Below are 25,051 nucleotides of genomic sequence, written 5' to 3' on the forward strand. Positions count from 1 at the left end.
CCTTTAGGCAAATTATAAGCTAGGCTGGGGAGCATGTACTTTTTAGAGGGATGCTGGAGATGTTGGCTGTGACACACACTGAGTAGGTTGGCTCGGATAATGCTCTTACGCCATACACAGAGAGCCTGGTGTGCACATTTTACACACTTTTAGTGCCATGTGTTTTAAGTGTATGTCTAGATTTTTATAGCAAACGTGTATCAGATTTTCCTGGGTTATATCATTTTGACATCAAAAAGCTTAAAGAGAAACCATGACCAAGAATTGAACTTCAGCCCAATCAGTAGAAAAAGAGAGAACACCAAGAGCCCAATATAGTGCAATATGTACTGGTAATGTATCATTGGAAGAGTAATAATATTAATTTAATACTCATAAACCAGGGTTACCAATTAGGTAACCACTGTCAAAGCAGGTGGGGAGATTGTCCTGACCCCACTCAGGATTAAAAAGTCGCTCTCTGTAGTAGAAGAAGGAAGGGTACAACCCTCCACACAAGGGTAGACTTGATGTAGATAATAGGATAACAGGCGCCAACAGGAGAAAAAACACTAAAATAACTTAAGAACCCATCTTGGTAATAGAGGAGGCAGTGGTGGACCCACCTTCTCCAAGCAGAACATACGACTGTGGATTTTCAGACAAAATAATTTTATTCACATTTTTAAAGTAGAATACAGGCGCTGCTCCCACTCAAAGTATCTTTCACCAGCTGCTCAGGTAAAGACCATATCCACAATAGGTGTCACAGAATCCAAGCAAAGAGCTCCACAGCGCTAGGGAGATACCACGATATCTGCAGTTCCACCACAGTGTAAATATTCAGACAGTGACCCTCACCAGAAATGAGTTCAACAAAAGGTCACTCACTGTCTTTAGAAACATCACAATTTAATAAAATTCGACAAAGATAGCACATATACAATAGCTTACTTTAAGGGTCCTTTTGACAGGGACCCTTGGTAAGAAAGAGCGTATAGTGTATACCAATACACAATTAAAATCTCACGGAATCAGTTGATTTGCCCAGTCTCCAGTTCCGACCGGTTTCGGCTTTCCGCCGTCGTCTGGGAACACTGGAGACTGAGCTTCTGGGCAAATATATAAAGAGTTAACTTGCTCCGTGCCGTGTAGAGCCGTTGCGAGCGCACTCACCGGCACACGTAATTCGCCGGTAAACTCAGATTCTGATTGGTAGAAAGACGTCACATGTCTGCAGCGCACGGGAGCCTGGGATAGGAGTACGTCACCAGGGATTCCCTCAGTGCGCTGCTATTGGACAAACCAGGCCGGCGCATTAGCAAAACGGCGCACCAATAGGCGTATTAGCTGTCGCCTCAGTGATTGGCTATAATCACAGTGCAACTCGGGAGATGTAGTTCATAGCATCTCCAATACATTCATGCCGGGCGCAACTTAAGTATATGCCCCTGGATGCCGAGAATAAATTAACACAGTTGTACCTTAAAACAATAACCTAAAATATACAGTATAAAATTAATAAATATCGATTTGTCTATATCTATACAGACAATACCATATTGCACAAATATCCTTTATAAACCAAATTTACCACTGCCATCTAGTGTCCAGAATTAATATTGCATTTAGGAATTGTCTATGAAACAATTAATGTTATAGTCAATATTCAAACCTCTGGGATGCATGGTTTTAAGGGTGAAGATCCATTTGGTTTCAAGTTTATATAGGTCTCTATCCTTGTTTGCCCCCCTCCAGTCTTGTTTCAATTGATCTATTATACAAAACTTCAGGCCGGTGGGGTCTTTATTGTGGGCAATTTTAAAGTGGTTGGGGACGGAGTGATCAATTTCGGCTTTCTTTATGTTGTAAACATGTTCATAGAGTCTTCTTTTAAATTCTCTCTGTCTTTCCCACATATTGGAGGCCACAAGGGCACTCCAATAAATACACAATGTATGTACTATTACAGTTCAGAAAGCGTCTAATTTTAAAAGACTCCCCAGTGAATGTGCTAGTGAAGTTAGTAATTTTACTTGGCTGATTAATGCAGGCACGACAGCCGAAACATTTCTTGCATTTAAAAAAACCATCCAACTCCAAAAAAGTGGGATTACTGACAGGTTGTTTGTATAGAGTACTACTAGTAATTCGGTTTTGCAAGTTTGGTGCTCTCCTAAAGATCACTTGAGGTTTGTCACTTATTAGTCCAGTGAGATCATTGTCTAATTTAAGAATGGGCCAATGCTTTTCAACCAATTTCATTATGTCCCTATATTGTACATTAAAATCAGTTACAAAGGCGCATGTAAACGAATTCTCTTCTTTTTCCTTTTTTCTTTTCCCGATCTCGTCCCTTAATCACATCCACTCTATTCCTTAAGCTAATTTCATCACGTAGCTGTACCAAACGTTCATATTCATAACCTTTATCAACGAACCTCTCAATTAATACATCTGATTGCCTCAAAAAATCATCAGGGTGAGTACAGTTCCTGAACACTCTCAAAAATTGACCTGATGGAATTGCTCTGAGCCAATTAGGATGATGGCAGCTCCCTAACGGAATGTAGCTATTCCGATCCGTAGGCTTAAAAAAGGTGGATGTACTACATTTATTTGCCTCATTGGTAATAACTAAATCTAAAAAATTCACTTTTTCTGTGCTGTATTCACAGTTAAAAACAAGATTATCATTATTGAGATTAATAAACATAATTATATCCTTCAGGGATGCCTCATTCCCTTTCCAAATAAAAAATACGTCGTCTATAAATCTCTTCCATACAATTAAGTTCTCATGTTGCTTGCTATATACAAAATTGTCCTTCCATTTTGCCATAAATAGATTGGCCAGGCTCGGAGCATACCTCGCCCCCATTGCCACACCTTTAATTTGTTTGTAAAAGGTGCCATTAAAAGAGAAATAGTTATGGCTCATTGCAAAGTCAAGTGCTTCAATCAGAAAATCCACCATATTGGTATTCATGTCTGCGGTGTTCCTCAAATAAAAATCTACCGCTCTCAGTCCTGCCCACTGTTCAATCACCGTGTATAAGGAAGAGACATCTGCCGTTACTAAAAAATGCGGTGTTAAAAATTCAAAAGTATCTAAAATCTCAATCAAATGTTTGGAGTCTTTAAGATAAGAGGGCACCTTCACAACTAATGGCTGCAGAAAGACATCCAGGTAGTGTCCCAAGCGAGAAGTGACAAAATTAATTCCACTAACAATAGGCCTACCAGGGGAGTCTGTGGCATTTTTATGCATTTTTAGTAGGCAATAGAGTACAGGAGTTCGTATAAATGAGGATATCAGATACTTACTTTCTTTATCCATAACTAAACCCCCCTGAACCCCTCTCTTTACCAATTCTTTTAGTTCTTGGTAGTACTTCAATCCAGGATCTTTACTCATAGTCTGATATGTTAGTGTATCTTTCAGTAGTTCGTTCACCATATGGATATACTTAGATGTATCCATAGACTTGATGTAGATAATAGGATAACAGAGGCGCCAACAGGAGAAAAAACACTAAAAGAACTTAAAAACCCATCTTGGTAATAGAGGAGGCAGTGGTGGACCCACCTTCTCCAAGCAGAATATACGACTGTGGATTTTCAGTCAAAATAATTTTATTGGATACTCCAAATAAAGTGCAACGCGTTTCGCGAGGTACAAACCCGCTTTATCAGGCAATAACAGATAGGAGTAAACAGCATCTGCCAGTATTATCAACGCTGAGAGCCTCTGTGAGGAGGTAAGTCCACCACTACCTCCTCTATTACCAAGATGAGTTTTTATCCTGTTGGCGCCTCTGTTATCCTATTATCTTCATCCCAATCAGTAGCTGATACCCCTTTTCCTTTTCACAAACGGATCATCAGGGGACCTTTTATGGCTGATATTGTGGTGCAACCCCTCCCACAGTGCGATGTCAGTACCATGGTCCAGACAGTTTCCTGTCTGTGAACCTCATTGCATAGTGGGAAATAACAGCTGTTTACAGCTGGGTCCAACTGCTAAAATGGCAAACAGCATCTCCTTCCACTGACATCACCTGCCAGCAGTAAAAAATGTCACCGTGTGTTAAATGCCAGAATGTAAATCAGGGAGAAGAAAGATTTTACAATGGGATAACACTGACTAAATAATTTACAGTTGGATGCGAAAGCTTGGGCAACCTTGTTAATCGTCTTGATTTTCCTGTATAAATCGTTGGTTGTTATGATAAAAAATGTCAGTTAAATATATCATATAGGAGACACACAGTGATATTTGAGAAGTGAAATTAAGCGTATTGGATTTACAGAAAGTGCGCAATAATTGGGCAGGTGCTTCAATTTGGGCACTGTTGTCATTTAATTGATTACAAAACTTTAAGAACGAATTATTGGAACTCAGATTGGCTTGGTAAGTTCAGTGACCCCCTGCCCTACATATACAGGTGAATCCAAATATGAGAGAGTATTTAACCACTTAATGTTTACAGTACAGTATATCTACTCCCCTAAAAAACTTCATCTAAGCCTCAGGGGAGTAGATATTCGTAACTCTGCTACAATCGCCGCTGTGCGTGCTCTCACGTGCTCAGGCACTAATTCTTACTGCTACATGTTAGCCCGGAGATCAATGAATGGGAATGCAGTTCCCATTCATTTTTCTAGTTCCCCGTGTCCATGATCGCACATCAATTAGATGCCTGCGGTCATTTGTAAACACTGTAACTTACACTTACACGCATTAGTTCCTGTTTGTGTACTAAAAGCATGCGCAGGAAGCTAATAACTGAGGACATCTTGTGGCCAAAAAGTAAAATTACACCTACAATCATTTACTTTAATAAAGAGACCTGCACATAATTTAAAATTAACCCCTTACCTCCCACTCTCCCCCATAAATGCACAAATAAAACTTTTGCATTTAGAAAAAATTATAAAATAAAGTAAAAAAAACAAAACGACATAAATACTTACCTTAGGGACTGAACTTTTTTTTTACATGTATGTCAGGAGGGTATATTACTGTTATTTTTTTAAACTATGCGCTTGTAAATAGTGACAGACGCAAAAATGAAAACCTGCACCTTTATTTCCAAATAAAATATTGGCGCCATACATTGTGATAGCAAGATAATTTAAATGGTGTAATAACCAGGACATTATGGAAGCATGTATTATTATGGCTGAAAACTGAGAAATAATTTTTTTTTTATTTTTTTTCTTAATATTCCCATTAAAATGCATTAGAAAAAAATAATTCTTAGCAAAAGGTACCACCCAAAGAAAGCCTAATTAGTGGCAGAAAAAACAAGATACAGATCATTTTGTTGTGATAAGTATTGGTAATGTTATTGGCAAATGATTGGGAGGAGCGCAGAAATGTGAAAATTGCTCTGGTCCAGAAGGTAAAAATACACTCAGGGCTTAAGTGGTTAAAGAGGAGCTGTTAGGTATAAGGTCTCAGAGAAAATAAACACATATATCAGTAGCTAAAGATTGGCTGTACTTACATTACATATGCATTTCACTGTCCACGTTTGGATTTCACAGAATTTGTATATAGTATATGCAGAGAATGATGCTCCTGACAGCTCATGGCAGGTTCCATGTTTGTGAAGCCAAATGTGTCGTCATGTCCTGCCTGCTTCTGATCACAGAACAGCTCATACTGAATAACACTAGTTTGCAGTGAATATTAATGAGCCATGTGGCTAGGAACAATAGCGGACTCCTGCAGTGTACGCTGCCCCGAGATTTATCTGTGCTGTGGCTGGACTGAGTTTTAGAAGCTGCTGAAACTTGATCCTGTCTTCTCCTTAGCAGCCGAGGGGAGGGCCCCAGAATGCTTTGCAGTATGTTATGCGGCTTGCGTCCTGCTTAGGTCTAAGCTTTGCTGATAAGCATACATCAAAGGTAAGAGAGATCTTTATCTTCAGTAATGTCTTTTTGGCTTCCTTCTAAACTGTTTAACACAGGAGACTAGAGGTTTAAATTAGCTTCTGCAGCCTGACAGTTACTCTTTAAGGGGGTCAATTGTACGTTTCCCTCCTCTTTAAATTTACTCTAAAGATTAGCAACTTGGGGGTCTCAAAACAACTCTCAAATGAACTGAAGACAAAGATTGTTCACCATCATGGTTTAGAGAAAGGATACAGAAAGCTGCCTCCGAGATTTCAGCTGACTGTTTCCATAGTTAGGAACATATTGAGGAAATGGAAGACCACAGGCTCAGTTCAAGTTAAGGCTCGAAGTGGCAGACCAAGAAAATTCTCGGATAGACAGAAGCAATGATTGGTGAGAACAGTCAGTCAACCCACAGACCAGCACCAAAGAACTACATCACCCTGCTGCAGATGGAGTCACTGTGCATCGTTCAACCATTCGGCGCACTTTACACAAGGAGATGCTGTATGCGAGAGTGATGCAGAGGAAGCCTTTTCTCTGCACACAGCACAAACAGAGCCGCTTCAGGTATGCTAAAGCACATTTGGACAAGCCGGCTTCCTTTTGGAATAAGGTGCTGTGGACTGATGAAACAAAAATTTAGTAATTTGGGCATAACAATGGGCGTTATGCATGGAGGAAAAACGACACAGCATTCCAAGAAAAACACCTGCTACCTACAGTAAAATATGATGGTGGATCCATCATGCTGTGGGGCTGTGTGGCCAGTGCAGGGACTGGGAACCTTGTCAAAATTGAGGGTGACGCATAGATTCCACTCAGTATCAGCAGATCCTGGAGACCAATGTCCAGGAATCAGTGACAAAGCTGAAGCTGTGCCGAGGCTGGATATTTCGAAAAGACAATGACCCGAATCACTGCTCAAAATCCACTAAGGTATTCATGATGCAGAGGAACAAGTACAACTTTCTGGAATGATCATCTCAGTCACCAGACCTGAATATAATTGAAAATCTGTGGTGTGAGTTAAAGAGAGCTGTCAATGCTTGGAAGCCATCAAACCTGAATGAACTAGAGATGTTTTGGGAAGAGGAATGGTCCAAAATACCTTCAACCAGAATCCAGACTCTCGTTGGAACCTACAGGAAGCGTTTAGAGGCTGTAATTTCTGCAAAAGGAGGATCTACTAAATATTGATTTCATTTCTTTTAATTTATGCACCTGCCTAATTTTGTGTAAAAAATTATTGCACACTTTCTGTTAATCCAATACACTTCATTTCACTTCTCAAATATCACTGTGTGTGTCTCCTATATGATATGCTTAACTGACATTTTTTTATCGTAACAACCTAGGATTTATACAGGAAAATCATAACGCTAAACAAAGTTGCCCAAACATTCGCATCCCACTGTATACATAATTATTGTAAAAAATAAGCACTTTTTGTATTACATTATTTTCACTGGAGTTCCTCTTTAAGCTGACATGCTTAAAAGTGACCCACACGTCCTCAACTGCAAAGCAGTGGTTTCAATATGTACAAGATAATTATGCTTACAAACATAGGCCCAGTTTTTCTATTGTTATGCAGAGTTCCCTTATCCACTTAACCTCCCTAGCGGTATGGACAGAAATGTCCGTTCAAAAAAACATGCTGTGAACAGTATAAACATGCATACACATCAATACTCTCCTGCACTGTATACTAGACCCTTGCTTGACACATTTTGGCAAGTTACAGGGAAAAAAAAGTTTTAAAAATAAATTTTATCACTGTTTGCACAGAAATCCTGGGGAAATTGAACGCTGGGAAGGTTAAGGACCAGGGCTGTTTTGGCTGATCTGTGCTGCGTGGGCTTTCCAGCCCGCAGCACAGATCAGGATTGTGGCAGGGCGATCAGACTCCCCCCCCCCCCCCCCCCCCTTATTCCCCACAAGGGGGCTGTCCTGCTGGGGGGGGGGGGGTCTGATCGAGCAGGGGGGGGGGGGCTCATCAAAGCCCCCCTCCGCAGCGATATTCCTCCCTCCCTTCCTCTCCCTCTCGCTATGGGCGGCACAGGGCGGCGATCCGTCCTGTACCACCTTTGATAGGCTTTAGCCTTTCAGATGCCGGCGATCCCCGGCCAATCAGAGGCTGGGGATCGCCGATCTCCTTTACGGCACTACTGCGACAGCAGCACCGTCGGATGTAAACACAGGGGATTTCTTCCCCGCGTGTTTACATTTCGCCTGCGAGCCGCGATCGGAGGCTCGCAGGCTGTGCACGGAGACACCCTCCGTGAACTGACATGGAACGTTTCCATGGAAACACCACTTTCGACCTGCTGACGCTTATCAGCGTTAGGCGGTCGTTAAGTGGTTAAATGATTAGTTGAAGTTGAGATGTCTAGTTTTACCTCATTTGGATTTATGGTTTGTGGACTGAGTTTATATTTTTCATTGACCACAGTGAAATATACTGTTTGTGAACTTTTTTGTTTACTTTATTTTTGAAATTTGTTAATCTGTTTTTCAGAGTGGCACCAGTGCAGCTGAACAGAACATCAAACCACCAAAGAGAAGCTTTTATGCAGCAAGGGATTTGTACAAGTATCGACACCAGTACCCAGTAAGAGATTTCTTTGACCTTTTCTTAGTGGCATTTTCATTCTCTCTCTTTTATTTGTACAGTGTAATATACATGATGGCATAGAATGAGTTTGCATTCCTAATGCCTTGTCTGCATTCCTTCTTACTTGGCAAAACTATACATCTGATGTGAGTGTAACTCTATGAGATCTTTTGGCTTAGGAATGCCATTTTCTTTTTTTCTCTTATACAAACTGTAATAAATGTAGCCAAATTGCGATTACCGGTAGTTCACCTCCTGTGTAGAACAGTCTGTATTTCACATTTTTTGTAGACCACATTTAACGCTAACTTGAGATAAATATACCATCTTCGTTTCCTTTTACAAATTGCAAATACCTGTCTGACTGTTGAGATTATTATCACCCAATAGACTTTAAACCAGCCCTGCACTGGAGCAGAGGCTGGAATATTACTAATGTGGAATGAGAGGGGATGTGGTCACTACCCATAATGCCCCAGTCATCTAAGTCTGTTTATAAATCACATAGACTGGCAGGAGGCTGTGGGTTAATATAAGCCAGTTTCTGCCCCAGTGCAGAGCTGGTGTTTGGTCAAACTGAGCACTATATTATAGACAGACTGTGCATGGAAACTTCATCTTTTCTGTTGCCCTCTATCTTAGGAAATGCATAAAGTGTTGCAGTTGGCAACAAACATTGATGATACACCATGTGTTCAGTGAATCTGCCTGGACGTAGCAATCCAGCAGGCTTTTTGCTTTAACCTGTATTGAGTATACAGATTTTTATGCAAAACTGGACACATTTGCATGTTCTACAAAATATCATGTCCTACTCTTCATCCCAAGGACTGATGCTGTCTAGCTAAATAAGAGGTGGTCAATTCCGCTCTCCCCTACTACCCCACAGTAGCAGTTGGAGAGTTAAAGTCCGTGTATTTCAAAACTTTCTTACTTTTTTTTTTATGCACTTTGAATCATGTATGTACTGAATTTTTAATAAAATAGTTATAGTAAATTAATCTTTATGTATATAGTGATGATTTGAAGTGTTTCACTTTGTAGGCCATCATTTACCTCACATTTTTGTTTCCATGATTACCTATGGGTACCCCCGTGGAACATTTGTGTCCTAATCATTCTGCTAATTTTTAAATGTCTGAGGATACTCCCCTTTCCTATTGTTTTTTTCTTTTTATCAAACAATACAAACCTAGAGATAGTTGTAGTCCAATCTATATGTTATTAGAAATCTGCAAAGTCTTATCAATATTAAGTGTTGCAAGGTGGTAAGACCATAGTTTTTTGATCACTCTTCATTCAGGTAAGTATAGGTTATATATGTAATATTACATTGTGTAGGCCTTGCTTTAGACTAAAACATATTGCAAAATGAAAACGGCATCATCCTAGCACGACTCCTTTATAATCTGATTACATTTGCACTGCTGTTTTGTACGTACATAGCCATGATTTCCTATGTCATTGCCACTTACAATATCAGAAATACAATACATAACTATACCTTGAAGACATTGCTGTCTACATTATTACTAAGTAACATTATGCTTTCTGAAATGCAGCTTGAAATGGGTTGACTTAGAAATATGTGCCTTTTTTCTCTTGCAGCGTGTCTGTCAGTCTAAATTAGTAGTTTAGTCACAACAAGCCTAGCTGTTAGCCTGCAGTAACAATGTCCACAGATCCCTTTTGATACTACATTTATTCATGTCATTCCAACTCTAGGCACATAAACCTATACTCCCCACCCCCCAATCCCCACCCCCTCTCTGCACTAATCTTACAGTATGTAAAATGAAATATGCCTCCCAGTAAGTCTAATTCAGTTAAAACTAAACTCACAGCCACTGTCTCTGGCTCTAGACAAGGGGCCAATGCTTCACAGGCTAGGAAATAGAGCCGCTGTACTTTTTTTCTTCTATGGCGAATTTGTTTTTGCTATAGGCAAAATCATGAGTTGGTAAAATACAATACGGAAGTACATAGCTTTCACCAATATCAATTTTACTTTTACCCAATTCAAGGCCCAAGCAAGTTTCGGTGTTTAGTGCTGCATCGATCAAACTACTGAGAACTTCTTTACCCTTTAAGATCTCCATATGATTTTGATTTGCTTTTCTGTCTGATAAATTGAGCTTTATATCTGTAAGAAATAAAAAAAACACCTCAATTTCCTTTCTATTTCCTTGTACAGCAAATGTTAAAAACTTGATCCGATATATATACAAATAAGTGTGCTGAACAGCTTGTTCAATTCAGTCTAAATTCCTGAAAAGTTAACAGAAGGCAAAACACTTCTGTTTGGCATTGCTGATAATATTTTAGAGATGAAAAATTAAAAGGTCATTAACCATTTAAGCCTTTTAGACATAGCTGCTACATCCAAAAGACTGCTTCCCCGTGCTCCCGAGGTTGATCGCGCACGCTCCCATGCTGCCGCCCGTTAGCCCGGAGAGCAATGAATGGGAACATAGTTTGATTTAAGTCTCCTTTAGAAAGACTGTTGGCTTCTATGAGAAGCCACGATCATTCTAACTTCTACATCCCCTCTGCACTCCCTGTAACCATACATGTTACGCTTGCAGGACGCATTAAAAAAAATCACTGAGGCCATCTTGTGGCCAAATAGTAAAACTAAATCTACTTACTTTTTTTTTGAATAAACAGAAACACAATTACACTTAAAATTAACGGCTACCTCCCACACTCTCCAAAAAATACTCAAATAACATTTTTAATGAAAAAAAAAACAGTAAAAAAAATAAAACCATAAATAGTTACCTAAGGGTCTGAACTTTTTTTTAATACGCATGTCAAGAGGGTACATTACTATTAATTTTTAAAACATAAGCTTGTAAATAGATGGACGCAAAACTGAAAAAATGCACCTTATTTCCAAATAAAATATTGGTGCCATACATTGTGATGGGGGCAAAATTTAAATGGTGTAATAACCGTGGCAAATGGGCAAATAAAATATGTGGGTTTTAATCATGTATTATTTTACACCTATAATGGCTGAAAACTGAGAAATAATGACTTTTTTTCTTTATATTCCCGTTAAAATGCATTTGGAAAAAAATAATTCTTAGCAAAATGTAATAATTGGTGGCGGACAAAACAAGATATAGATCAAATTATTGTGATAAGAAGTGATAAAGGTGTTGCCAAATGAATGGGAGGAGAAAATTGCTCGGATGCATAAGGCAAAAAAACACGGAAGGCTGAAGTGGTTAATTCACTTTGTTTTGCAGCCTTAAAATTGAACCCTTGAAACTGAAAATAAAAATGAGAGATTGTCCTATGTTACTAATGGTCTTTAAACCATTAGTAAAACATATATAATACATTATCTCATGACTTTATTGTCAGATCAGGTTTGCTCTGAACTAATTAAGCAAAATGAATAAAGTTTCTATTGAACTGTTTTTATTGTACACAAATAATTAATATGCCATTTATTTAAAACGCATATCTAAATATTGTTGTGCTTCCAACCAAGAAAATTAGACCTATTTTAGCCCATAGTTTCTGTAACAATCTTTTTTTTAAGAGATGGAACAACTGAGAGAATTTATGGAGAAGCTTTGGAAATGCACAGTCTTTAAAATAAAGCCCATAAACTGAAAATAAAAATACGAGACTTTGTTACTGTACAATTTACCATTAGTACTGGACATACAATCTGAGAGAGGGGTAGGGCGTTTGGATCATTAGCAATAATAATTGTTGAAACTCTACAGAATCCACTGATTGATCACTAATCAGGACACAAGTCATAATGATTGACGGCGCAGAAGGCTACACAGTTGACTTTGTACAAACCTTGGGTTCAAAGTGCAGAACTAGAAAATCACTAATGCTTGTTAGGGACAGGTTTACCCTGAAGCACCAAGACAACAAAAAGGCACCTCAGCAGAATATTGTAATCAAGATGGCAACTTCTTCTGTACAATGGATACACTCTGGGGAAATATCTTTTGTAAAATGCGTCAGACACGTTATTTTTTGCTTTTCATTTTTATTTAATATTTTTATGGTTGTAATTAAAAAACACACAATTCTAATACAGTTTTAGTAAAGTGATATCTGGTTGTGCTTACACACAGTATATAGGTTGTGGTGCTTTATGTTAGTCCTGTAAGGTAACAGGCTGACTTCATAGCCCCATTATTTCTGTAGATCCTCAGTTTGACTCATCTGCTCCAAGGAGCAATCTAATCAGTTAGCCTCCTAATTGGAATCTATTGGGCTGACTCTCCTGAGACAGCAGGACTTTGAATTTTGTCTATGTCCAAAAGGAGTTGTACTGCCAATCACTGGCTTTTGTGGACGTATGGTATACATTGATATTGCTTATAGTGGCCATCGTATGTTTTGTCCTCCTGATTTACCTCTGCTTATCTTGTGCCATTAATTTGTTTATGTGCCTCACCAGTTTGTCTACAGCTACTGCTGCATCAGAGGCAGGGAAATTAGTTTTTGGGTCCTTTGTTTAAACCATTTATAACATAACAGAAGACTAATACTGTATCTTCATTATCACTGTATAACATAGAATCAATGTATACTGAAGCTTGTTATTAATATTCAGACAGAAAGGTTAGTGCAAGATGGTGTTTCTTCTCATTGATTAGTGTGTTATTAAGAAGAGGATTTGCTGGTATGAATTTTCAGATCTTTCTAATTTCTTAAAACTTTTATAGCATGTTAATGAGACAAATTTACCAACTCACACTAGGTGTTATAAAGTGTCACCGTGGAAATTCAGATTTGCATATCAGAGTGAGGTGGATTCCACAGCACTTGTGAAAGGTTAGGAAGGTAACTGCTGCTAACTCCAACATTTCAGAGTGCAGTTTAATGTGTACCTGAGCTGAAAAGTGACATTGGGCCTGATGCACCTATGTGGTAAGCTTCAATCACTTTTAAAGCTGCTGCGCTGCCTAGTACTGATCAATCCCCTAACAGTGCAAAAAACAAATCATTCAAATTGACATGAATATCACCATAAATGTCACACAAAAGTCCACTGAGTGCGCTGTGGTTCCTCCTGTAAAATAGTCAAAGTCCTTCTGGTGCTATGCACTCCACTGCGCGCTCCTCCAGAAACCTAGAACAACATCTCCACATAGTGTGATACTGTATAATCATTCAATAATCATCAATACTCCATGGTGCGAGTGCGAGTGATAAGTGTCCACACGTGATCCCCACTACCCTAGAGGTCAAAAAGGCTCACCAGATGTAGACCACCGTGATTCAGAGCCCCTGATGAGTCCTGGTGACGAAACGCGTAGGGCGGAGCCAGTACGCCTGACGTGGGTCGGAGTGCGGCAGTCTGGAGTCTCGGGAGCCTGAACAGCGGGACGCCGCAGAGAGGCCATTGACGTATCTGAGGCTGGAGAGACTTGCCGCTATGACACGCTAATCCATCCCTAAAGGGAGTCTGTAAGTTGCCTAAGTGCAGCTACGGGGATTTGCAGGGTCGCAACCACCGGGGTGCGCAGGGCCACCCGTTAGCCTGGAGATCAATGAATGGGAACTCAGTTCCCATTCATTGATCTAAGTCCCCGTTAGAACGATCGCTGCCTTCTATGGAGAAGCCGCGATTGTTCTGTTACACATCCCCTCTTCACTTCCTGTAAGCAGGAAGCCAAAAGAAAAAATTTGGCTGAGGCTATCTTGTGGCCAAATAGTAAAACTACATCTACATACCTTTTTTTTTTTTTTTTTAAATGAATAGACACACTTTTACATTTAAAATTAACTGTTTACCTCCCACACACCCAAAAATACTGAAATAATTTATTTTATGAAAAAAAAATTACATAAAAAAAACAACATAGTTACCTAAGGGCCTGAACTTGTGTGCTGAGTTGGATGGCCCTGCAGCGAGGCCTTAAAGCTGCAGTGGCCTATTTGTTAAAAAATGGCCTAGTCTTTAGGGGGGTTTAACACTGCGGTCCTCACGTGGTTAAGTATTGTTGTAGGTTTAACGTATGGGGAATATATTTGGTTTTGTCAATTTTTTTTTCATTTCAGTAAAAATAAAATATATATGAGGAAGATATTACATGGTTATTTTAACTTTTATATCAGGGGTCAGGAACCTTTTTGGCTGAGAGCCATAAATGCCACATATTTTAAAATGTAATTCTGTGAGAGCCATACAATAGGTTTTAAACTGGGAAAGTCTGAATGCACAGCAGAGGGCCATGTTGTCATGGTGATGTGTATACAGTTGATCCGCCGGGCAGTGGAAGCATCAGACACGTCTTCAGCTTCTCTTTTGGGTTTCAGCAATTTCTCTGAGAGCCAGACAGGAGAAATACCGAACAGCTTGTACAATTAGCTAGCTGACTTGGAGGTTTCACTTTGTAGGATGAGATCCCCACACTTTGGCCCAATAGGCTGCCTGTCAAGTAGCAGGCAGCCTATTGGGCCAAAAGTGTGGGGATCTCGTTCTACAAAGTCACTGGACCTGATAGGGTCCAGAGTGGAACAAATGGAGCAGCTGTTTGTTTTGGGGTAGCGCAAGTAAGTTAGTAGTGCATGCTACAGCAGTAGCGTCCTTACTTTGAAAATTTTATTTGCTCGACTTGAGCAGTGTAGCTTAGTGAATTAACCCCTACTGATTTGTATGTGAGCCAGATGTAGCCATCAAAAGAGCCACATCTGGCTCCCGAGCCATAGGTTTCCTACCCCTGTTTTAGATGCTTAATCTTAAAAATTGTTGTTGTAGCCAGATACTATCTTCACTGTAATAGGACCCATGTTTAGCTCCGCTTTTTATCCCACTCTCTTATGGCACCCATATTACATGGCCAGTTTAATCTGTCTCTATACATCTTTCCCCTCTCTCTCGCTCCTTCTCCCCCACCCCACTTTATTGAGTTCTCTAGTCTGAATAGTGCTTCTTTTATAGTGGCTTCCTTAGTGGTTATCAACGCTGATAGAAAAAAACAACCAACCTCTCAGTCCAAACTGATATAAAATAATTAAACATTTTTCCACCAGGAAGTCACACCAGGTACACCCAGGTCCATCTATAGGCAAAGCCTACACAATACAAAATATCTGAATTTGTTGCAGTAAGGCATTGGCTCCTTCTCAATCTGGTAGCCAAACACTTTCAAGATGCTATAAATGCAGATTCCTCAAAAATGCCATACTAATTTAGATCATGGCATTTACATGTGGTTGTCCAGATGTGGCAGCAAATGTAGTGCTGTGAATACGATCTGAATGAGTGAATGAGGCTTGTGTGAATGAGCCCTAAATATGACATTAAACTGTGAATCAAGGTTTGCTCAGTTTGTGTGTAAACACTGTAAATTTTCAACTAACCCATACAAATCAGCTTTCAGTGATAATAATGACTTTAATAAGTGTGGTTTATTTTTAACTTTTTCAGCAGAATTTAAAGGATCTTCGCTGTCAAAATGACTTAAGCAATCTCAGATTTTACATGAATAAGATCCCTTTCAAGCCTGATGGTGAGTCTACATTCAGTTGATAATCACAGTAAACAGCCTGAAGTGGTAGGAGTAGTCCATTGAACGCATTTGCTAAATGGTACAACTGTTGTGTTAAGGCATCTGAAGTGAAAATAAATGTATGATATAATGATTTGTATGTGTAGTACATCTAAGAAATAAAACATTATAAGCAGAGATATGAGTCTAATATTGTTTCCAGTACAGGAAGAGTTAAGAATCTCCAGTTGTTATCTGTGCAAAAGAGCTTCACTGAACTCTTCAGCTTTCAAAGTCGCAGAGAACTCTCTCTTCTGAAGCTTATTATCTCAACTGTCTGTCACTGTATTTTGTTTTTTCTGCAGAGTAAAGTTCAAAAGGTCATTAGCCTGCTCTGTGAAATAATTTAGAATGCTGAATGTAGGATGTAAATTGGAAATATTAGAGAAGGATGCAATGTTATAAAAAAAAAAAAAAAAAAAAACCACTATATAACCGAAAATAAAAATATGAGACTATTTTCTTCGCTACTAATGTTCTATTAATTATCCGTACTACACAACCAATTTATTATAATCATGATTTTATTTTTTTTTACTTCAGTGTCACTTTTAACTATAATAGTTTAAGTTAATTTAACGTTTTATTGTAGCGTCCACTTTTTGTATTGTTAATTCATCTCATTTCACCCAAACCAGTGTACATATCCACCATGACCTTGGAAAAATGTGTAACAACTGAAGCTGTTCAACAGTAGGAATAAAGAATAACTTTTACTGTTCTTAACTTACACATAATTTAAAGATCAAATGAACTTGCAGATATGCTAAATAAACCTTAAATTTTCTTAGCAATAATCTTGTTATAATGGCGTGCATTCATAAAAGGCTGTGCTGGAAAAAAATCTTGTAGGAAAAATACCGCATTTGGTATTTTAGACTTTTTTGTGTGCTAATTCATAAACCTCTTTACAGTTGCGACAGAAATGTGGGGATTTCCTGAACTAAGCTGGTGGTAACATGAGAAGCTGCCTGAGTTACATTTCTCCGTGCAGAGGCAGCATTACAATAAAATAGGCATCCCCAACTTCCCTTTAGAAGCATTTTTGTTATACTGCCTCTGTTTGCCCTGAATATGCGCTGAATCTGTCTATTAGTCTTTCTAAACAATCTGCAGGGTGGACCATTTATATGGATACACCTTAATAAAATGGGAATGGTTGGTGATATTAACTTCCTGTTTGTGGCACATTACTATATGTGAGGGGGAAAACTTTTCTGCCATTTTGAATTCAACTTTTGTTTTTTTCAATAGGAAGAGGGTCATGTGACACATCAAACTTATTAGGAATTTCACAAGAAAAACAATGGTGTGCTTGGTTTTAACGTAACTTTATTCTTTCATGAGTTATTTACAAGTTTCAGACTACTTATAAAATATGTTAAATGTGCTGCCCGTTGTGTTGGATTGTCAATGCAACCCTTTTCTCCCACTCTTCACACACTGATAGCAACACCGCAGGAGAAATGCTAGCACAGGCTTCCAGTATCCGTAGTTGCAGGTTCTGCACATCTCGTATCTTCACAGCATAGACAATTGCCTTCAGATGACCCTAAAGATAAAAGTCTAAGGTGGTCAGATCGGGAGACCTTGGGGTCCATTCAACTGGCCCACGATGACCAATCCACTTTCCAGGAAACTGTTCATCTAGGAATGCTCGGACATGAAACCTGACATGAAATAAAATAAAGTTTTATACATACCTGGGGCTTTGTCTAGCCCCCTCCTCACCAATCGATCCCATGCCGTCTTCCTCCGCCTCTTCAGAAGCCCTATTAGCTTAGCCAATCGGGGCGTACTGTGCATGCGCAGTCTGGCCGAGTGTGCCCGCACCTGTGGCCTAGAGAACTCTGCACCTGCGCAGTAGAACTGCGGGAGCAAGACAGGGGGGTGTGTGCAGGCAAACTGCGCCTGCGTTGACTGGCCCCGACTTGCCAAGCGAATGGGGCTCCCTCCAAGCAAGTGAGGAGGCGGAGGAAGACAGCATGGGAGCAATCGGTGTGGAGGGGGCTGGAGAAAGCCCCAAGTATGTATAAAACTTTTTTTATTTTGTCTCTGGTACACTTAAATAATTGAACAAGCATAATGTAAACACTCCTCCAACTCTCTTAAAGTGGTCTGAAAGCCAGCATTTCTACTTTGCTCTAAACGATTCCTCACAGCTTGAAGGCTATTATCCCAGAAAAAAAATTCTAGCAGAACATCACTGAAATGGTTAAACAAAAGCACTTTGTCCTGCTATTTAGCTTCAATCCACATCCAAACTGTAGATAACAGTATCGTAATTTACATTCCAATGTTGTTACAATGTGTGTGAACACAGTCCTATGGTGGCCATACATGGTACAATTTTTTATTTTTTTTCAATTAGATAATTTAGTTCGATCATTCGGTTAGATCGAATATAAAGATTTTTCCAGCAATTCTGATCAGATTTTTCTCAAAAAACAGGATAATCGTTCGAATTTCTTGATCGAAAAAAATATTTTCAACTTTCATTCTATTCGATCATTTAGATCGAATAAATGGGAAAATCGAATGTTTTTATTGTATCGTATATGGGCACCATAGCGAGTGAAAAGGAACTTTCTGTGCTTCAGGCACACACACAGTTCAGAAAAGCTCATTAGAAGATGTTAATATACTGTATAATAAAAAGCAGTTTGAATAAAATGCAATGACAGCTTTCAGGGTACGATAAACTATACTTTGGATACTTGTAATTTGTAAACAGACAATATTACTTATGCACAAAAGCAAATATGATAACTGTATGAATAATAAAAAGTAGGAAAACACATTTTCTTGAATGTTATGTCGGAGTTTCAGACCACTTTAAAGGAGTTATCAGGCAAAAAAAAAAACGCCCCATGCAGCCATCCTGTGCCCTCGTAGTCACTCACTGCTGCTCTGGTCCCCCTCCGTCAGCTCGTTTAGTTTTTTGCCGACCTTGGGTGTTGGCAGGCCGCATTGGGTACATTTTTACGCATTTCCCCTGGTGCAGGAACATACATTTTTACGCGTTAGTGGTTCAACGCATAAAATTTTACGCGTTGAACCACTAACTCGTAAAAATGTATGTGTTAATGTTCCTGCACCAGCGGGAATGCGTAAAAATGTACGCAATGCGGCCTGCCGACCTCGAGGTCGGCAAAAACTAAATGAGCTGACGGAGGGGGACCAGAGCAGCAGTGAGTGACTACGAGGGCACAGGATGGCTGCATGGGGCTGGTAGAAGCCCCAGGTAAGTGAAACTTTTTTTTTTTTTTTTTTGCCTGATAACTCCTTTAACCACTAGAGGACGGTGGGCTTTACCCCCCCCCCCCCCCCCCCTTAAGGACCAGGCACTTTTTTTCCATTCAGACCACTGCAGCTTTCACAGTTTATTGCTCGCTCATACAACCTACCAACTAAATGAATTTTGGCTCCTTTTCTTGTCACTAATAAAGCTTTCTTATGGTGCTATTTGATTGCTGCTGCGATTTTTTTTATTTTTTATTATATTCATCAAAAAAGACATGAATTTTGGCAAAAAAATGATTTTTTTAACTTTCTGTGCTGACATTTTTCAAATAAAATAAAATAAATTTCTGTATACATGCAGCGCGAAAAATGTGGACAAACATGTTTTTGATTAAAAAAAAACCCCATTCAGTGTATATTTATTGGTTTGGGTAAAAGTTATAGCGTTTACAAACTATGGTGCAAAAAGTGAATTTTCCCATTGTCAAGCATCTATGACTTTTCTGACCCCCTGTCATGTTTCATGAGGGGCTAGAATTCCAGGATAGTATAAATGACCCCATTTTGGAAAGAAGACATCCCAAAGTATTCACTGAGAGGCATAGTGAGTTCATAGAAGATATTATTTTTTGTCACAAGTAAGCGGAAAAATTACACTTTGTGACCAAAAAAAAAAAAAAAGTTTCCATTTCTTCTAACTTGCGACAAAAAAAAAAAAATGAAATCTGCCACGGACTCACCATGCCCCTCTCTGAATACCTTGAAGTGTCTTCTTTCCAAAATGGGGTAATTTGTGGGGTGTGTTTACTGTCCTCGCATTTTGAGGGGTGCTAATTTGTAAGCACCCCTGTAAAGCCTAAAGGTGCTCATTGGACTTTGGGCCCCTTAGCGCAGTTAGGCTGCAAACAAGTGCCACACATGTGGTATTGCCGTACTCAGTAGAAGTAGTATAATTTTGTTTTGGGGTGTATTTTTACACATACCGATGCTGGTTGGAAGAAATATGTCTGTAAATGACAATTTTTTTTAATTTTTTTTACACACAATTGTCCATTTACAGAGATCTTTCTCCCACTCAGCATGGGTATGTGTAAAAATACACCCCAAAACACATTATACTACTTTTCCGGAGTACGGCGATCCCACATGTGTGGCACTTTTTTGCACCCTAACTGCGCTAAGGGGCCCAAAGTCCAATGAGTACCTTTAGGGTTTCACAGGTCATTTTGAGAAATTTCGTTTCAAGACTACTCCTTACGGTTTAGGGCCCCTAAAATGCCAAGACAGTATAGGAACCCCACAAATGACCCCATTTTAGAAAGAAGACACCCCAAGGTATTCCGTTAGTATGGTGAGTTCATAGAAGATTTATTTTTTGTCACAAGTTAGCGGAAAATGACACTTTGTGAAAAAACACAATTAAAATCAATTTCCGCTAACTTGTGACAAAAAAATAAAAACTTCTATGAACTCACCATACTCCTAACGGAATACCTTGGGGGGTCTTCTTTCTAAAATGGGGTCATTAGTGGGGTTCCTATACTGCCCTGGCATTTTAGGGGCCCTAAACCATGAGGAGTAGTCTTGAAACAAAATTTCTCAAAATGACCTGTGAAATCCTAAAGGTACTCATTGGACTTTGGGCCCCTTAGCGCAGTTAGGGTGCAAAAAAGTGCCACACATGTGGTTTCGCCGTACTCGGGAGAAGTAGTATAATGTGTTTTGGGGTGTATTTTTACACATACCCATGCTGGGTGGGAGAAATAACTCTGTAAATGGACAATTGTGTGTAAAAAAAATCAAGATTATCATTTAAAGAGGTATTTCTCCCACCCAGCATAGGTATGTGTAAAAATACACCCCAAAACACATTATACTACTTCTCCCGAGTACGGCGATATCACATGTGTGGCACTCTTTTGCACCCTAACTGCGCTAAGGGGCCCAAAGTCCAATGAGTATCTTTAGGATTTCACAGGTCATTTTGAGAAATTTTGTTTCAAGACTACTCCTCATGTTTTAGGGCCCCTAAAATGCCAGGGCAGTATAGGAACCCCACTAATGACCCCATTTTAGAAAGAAGACCCCCTAAGGTATTCCGTTAGGAGTATGGTGAGTTCATAGAAGTTTTTATTTTTTTGTCACAACTTAGCGGAAATTGATTTTAATTGTGTTTTTTCACAAAGTGTCATTTTCCGCTAACTTGTGACAAAAAATAAATCTTCTATGAACTCACCATACTCCTAACGGAATACCTTTGGGTGTCTTCTTTCTAGAATGGCATCATTTGTGGGGTTCCTATACTGCCCTGGCATTTTAGGGGCCCTAAACCGTTAGGAGTAGTTTTGAAACCAAATGTCGCAAAATGACCTGTGAAATCCTAAAGGTACTCATTGGACTTTGGGCCCCTTAGCGTACTTAGGGTGTAAAAAAGTGCCACACATGTGGTACCACCGTACTCAGGAGAAGTAGTATTATGTGTTTTGGGGTGTATTTTTACACATACCCATGGTGGGTGGGAGAAATATATCTGTAAATGACAATTGTTTGATTTTTTTTTTTACACACAATTGTCCATTTACAGAGTTATTTCTCCCACCCAGCATGGGTATGTGTAAAAATACACCCCAAAACACATTATACTACTTCTCCTGAGTACAGCGATACCACATGTGTGACACTTTTTTTGCAGCCTAGGTGCGCTAAGGGGCCCAACTTCCTATTCACAGGTCATTTTGAGGCATTTGTTTTCTAGACTACTCCTCACGGTTTAGGGCCCCTAAAATGCCAGGGCAGTATAGGAACCCCACAAGTGACCCCATTTTAGAAAGAAGACACCCCAAGGTATTCCGTTAGGTGTATGGTGAGTTCATAGAAGATTTTATTTTTTGTCACAAGTTAGTGAAAAATGACACTTTGTGAAAAAAAAACCAATAAAAATCAATTTCCGCTAACTTTTGACAAAAAATAAAATCTTCTATGAACTCGTCATACACCTAACAGAATACATTGGGGTGTCTTTTTTTTTTTCTAAAATGGGGTCACTTGTGGGGTTCCTATACCGCCCTGGCATTTTACGGGCCGAAAACCGTGAGAAGTCTGGAAACCAAATGTCTCAAAATGACTGTTCAGGGGTATAAGCATCTGCAAATTTTGATGACAGGTGGTGTATGAGGGGGCGAATTTTGTGGAACCGGTCATAAGCAGGGTGGCCTTTTAGATGACAGGTTGTTTTGGGCCTGATCTGATGGATAGGAGTGCTAGGGGGGGTGACAGGAGGTGATTGATGGGTGTCTCAGGGGGTGGTTAGAGGGGAAAATAGATGCAATCAATGCACTGGGGAGGTGATCGGAAGGGGGTCTGAGGGGGATCTGAGGGTTTGGTCGAGTGATCAGGAGCCCACACGGGGCAAATTAGGGCCTGATCTGATGGGTAGGTGTGCTAGGGGGTGACAGGAGGTGACTGATGGGTGTCTCAAGGTGTGATTAGAGGGGGGAATAGATGCAAGCAATGCACTGGCGAGGTGATCAGGGCTGGGGTCTGAGGGCGTTCTGAGGGTGTGGGCGGGTGATTGAGTGCCCTGGGGCAGATAGGGGTCTAATCTGATGGATAGCAGTGACAGGGGGTGATTGATGGGTAATTAGTGGGTGTTTGGAGGAGAGAACAGATGTAAACCATGCACTTGGGAGGTGATCTGACGTCGGATCTGCGGGCGATCTATTGGTGTGGGTGGGTGATCAGATTGCCTGCAAGGGGCAGGTTAGGGGCTGATTGATGGGTGGCAGTGACAGGGGGTGATTGATGGGTGGCAGTGCCAGGGGGTGATAGTTGGGTGGCAGTGACAGGGGGAGATTGATGGGTGATTGACAGATGATTGACAGGTGATCAGTGGGTTATTACAGGGAAGAACAGATGTAACTAATGCACTGGCGAATTGATAAGGGGGGGTCTGAGGGCAATCTGAGCGTGTAGGCGGGTGATTGGGTGCCCGCAAGGGGCAGATTATGGTCTGATCTGATGGGTAACAGTGACAGGTGGTGATAGGGGGCGATTGATGGGTGATTGATGGGTAATTAGTGGGTGTTTAGGGTAGAGAACAGATGTAAACACTGCACTTGGGAGGTGATCTGATGTCGGATCTGTGGGCAGGTTAGGGGCTGATTGATGGGTGGCAGTGACAGGGGGTGATTGATGGGTAATTGACGGGTGATTGACAGGTGATTGACAGGTGATCAGAGGATAGAGGTATACAGTACACAGGGGGGGGGGGGGTCTGGGGAGAATCTGAGGGGTGGGGGGGGTGATCAGGAGTCCCCAGAGGGCAGTTTAGGGTTAAAAAAAAATAGCGTTGACAGATAGTGACAGGGAGTGATTGATGGGTGATTAGGGGGGTGATTGGGTGTAAACAGGGGTCTGGGGGGTGGGCAGGGGGGGTCTGAGGGGTGCTGTGGGTGATCAGGGGGCAGGGGGGGGGGAGATCAGTGTGCTTGGGTGCAAACTAGGGTGGCTGCAGCATGCCCTGGTGGTCCCTCGGACACTGGGACCACCAGGGCAGGAGGCAGCCTGTATAATACACTTTGTAAACATTACAAAGTGTATTATACACTTTGTATGCAGCGATCATAGGGTTAACATCCCGCCGGCACTACCGTATGGCCGGCGGGATGTTGCGGCGGGTGAGCGGAGTCAGGCGCCGGCGGAGGATCGCGTCACGGATGACGCGATCTCTCCGCCCATGCCCCTACAAGGACTGCCGCCTCTGTGGGTGAGTTGGTCCTTGCGGGGTCCACTTCCCGGCCGCCTCTGTGCGTTAGGCGGTCGGGAAGTGGTTACGTTTTTTATGTAGTGAAGGGGTTTTTTTGTGTTTGTTTTCTCTGTCTTTGGTTATATGAAATTAATCTTTCACTTTGAAATCAGATTGCTTTATGGAACAGACAGAATGACTCCATGCATTTATTCCCTAAGCTTCTAGTGTATTCAGTAGTACATACAGGTCCATATTCAATTAACTTTTTCTCTTAGGAGATCATTTTTCACCTACTCTTAATAAAATTACTTAATAAAATAACTTTTCAGTACTATGCCAATCCAAAACTACTACAAAGTAGGTGTTTGCTGGTGGCTTAAAAGGTATGTTATTGAAAAGGTGGAATAATATCACCTAGCAGAAAACTCAGGAGAAAAATGTAATTGCATATGGGCCCAAGTGTTCACTAACAAACAGTACTTCCTGGGTCGCAGCTTGGCTTCCTATTGGAGGAAGCTAACAGAGGCGGGGAGCGGCAGGGGGAGTGCGTTATCGAGGGGGAGATGCTAGCAGGCTGTGGAGTTGGAGTCGGAGTCGAGTCAGAGTCGGGGCAATTTTGGGCACCCAGAGTCGGAGTCGTTGATTTCATAAACTGAGGAGTCGGATGATTTTTGTACAAAATTCACAGCCCTGTAAAGTATTAGACTAAGGAGTCGGAGTCAGAGCCATTTTGGGTACCCGGAGTCGGAGTCGGTAGTTTCATAAACTGAGGAGTTGGAGTCGGAAGATTTTTGTACCGCGTCCACAGCCCTGGATGCTAGGAGGCTGATTGACAAGCCTCACATAAATAAAGCAGGCTAGCGACAAGCAGCTTGTTGCTAGCTTGGCAATCTTTTAAGGGGGTGCAACGCGGCGCAGGGGGGGGCTGGCAGTGGCAATACAATGACCCAGAGGCATGTCATTGTGCACAGGACATGCCTCTGGGTCCTATTAGGATTCCAGTATACCGCCTCAGGTTCTCTT

The 25,051-nt window shown here is 40.6% G+C and overlaps 1 protein-coding gene across 2 annotated transcripts in view; it reads left to right on the forward strand.

The window, feature by feature from the left end:
• The window catches only part of OGFRL1 (opioid growth factor receptor like 1), a 73,103-nt gene that overhangs the window by 26,688 nt on the left and 21,364 nt on the right, over nucleotides 1-25,051 (forward strand). Inside the window, exons 2-3 of one of the 2 annotated variants that reach the window (XM_068281462.1) lie at nucleotides 8,405-8,497; nucleotides 15,918-15,999. In XM_068281462.1, the coding sequence (XP_068137563.1) occupies nucleotides 8,405-8,497; nucleotides 15,918-15,999 (175 nt within the window). The remainder of the gene's footprint in view (nucleotides 1-8,404; nucleotides 8,498-15,917; nucleotides 16,000-25,051) is intronic. The other variant, XM_068281463.1, reaches the window with a different exon arrangement.

The sequence above is a fragment of the Hyperolius riggenbachi genome, chromosome 4 (genome assembly GCF_040937935.1).
Source record: "Hyperolius riggenbachi isolate aHypRig1 chromosome 4, aHypRig1.pri, whole genome shotgun sequence".
NCBI classification, from domain to species: Eukaryota; Metazoa; Chordata; class Amphibia; order Anura; family Hyperoliidae; genus Hyperolius; species Hyperolius riggenbachi.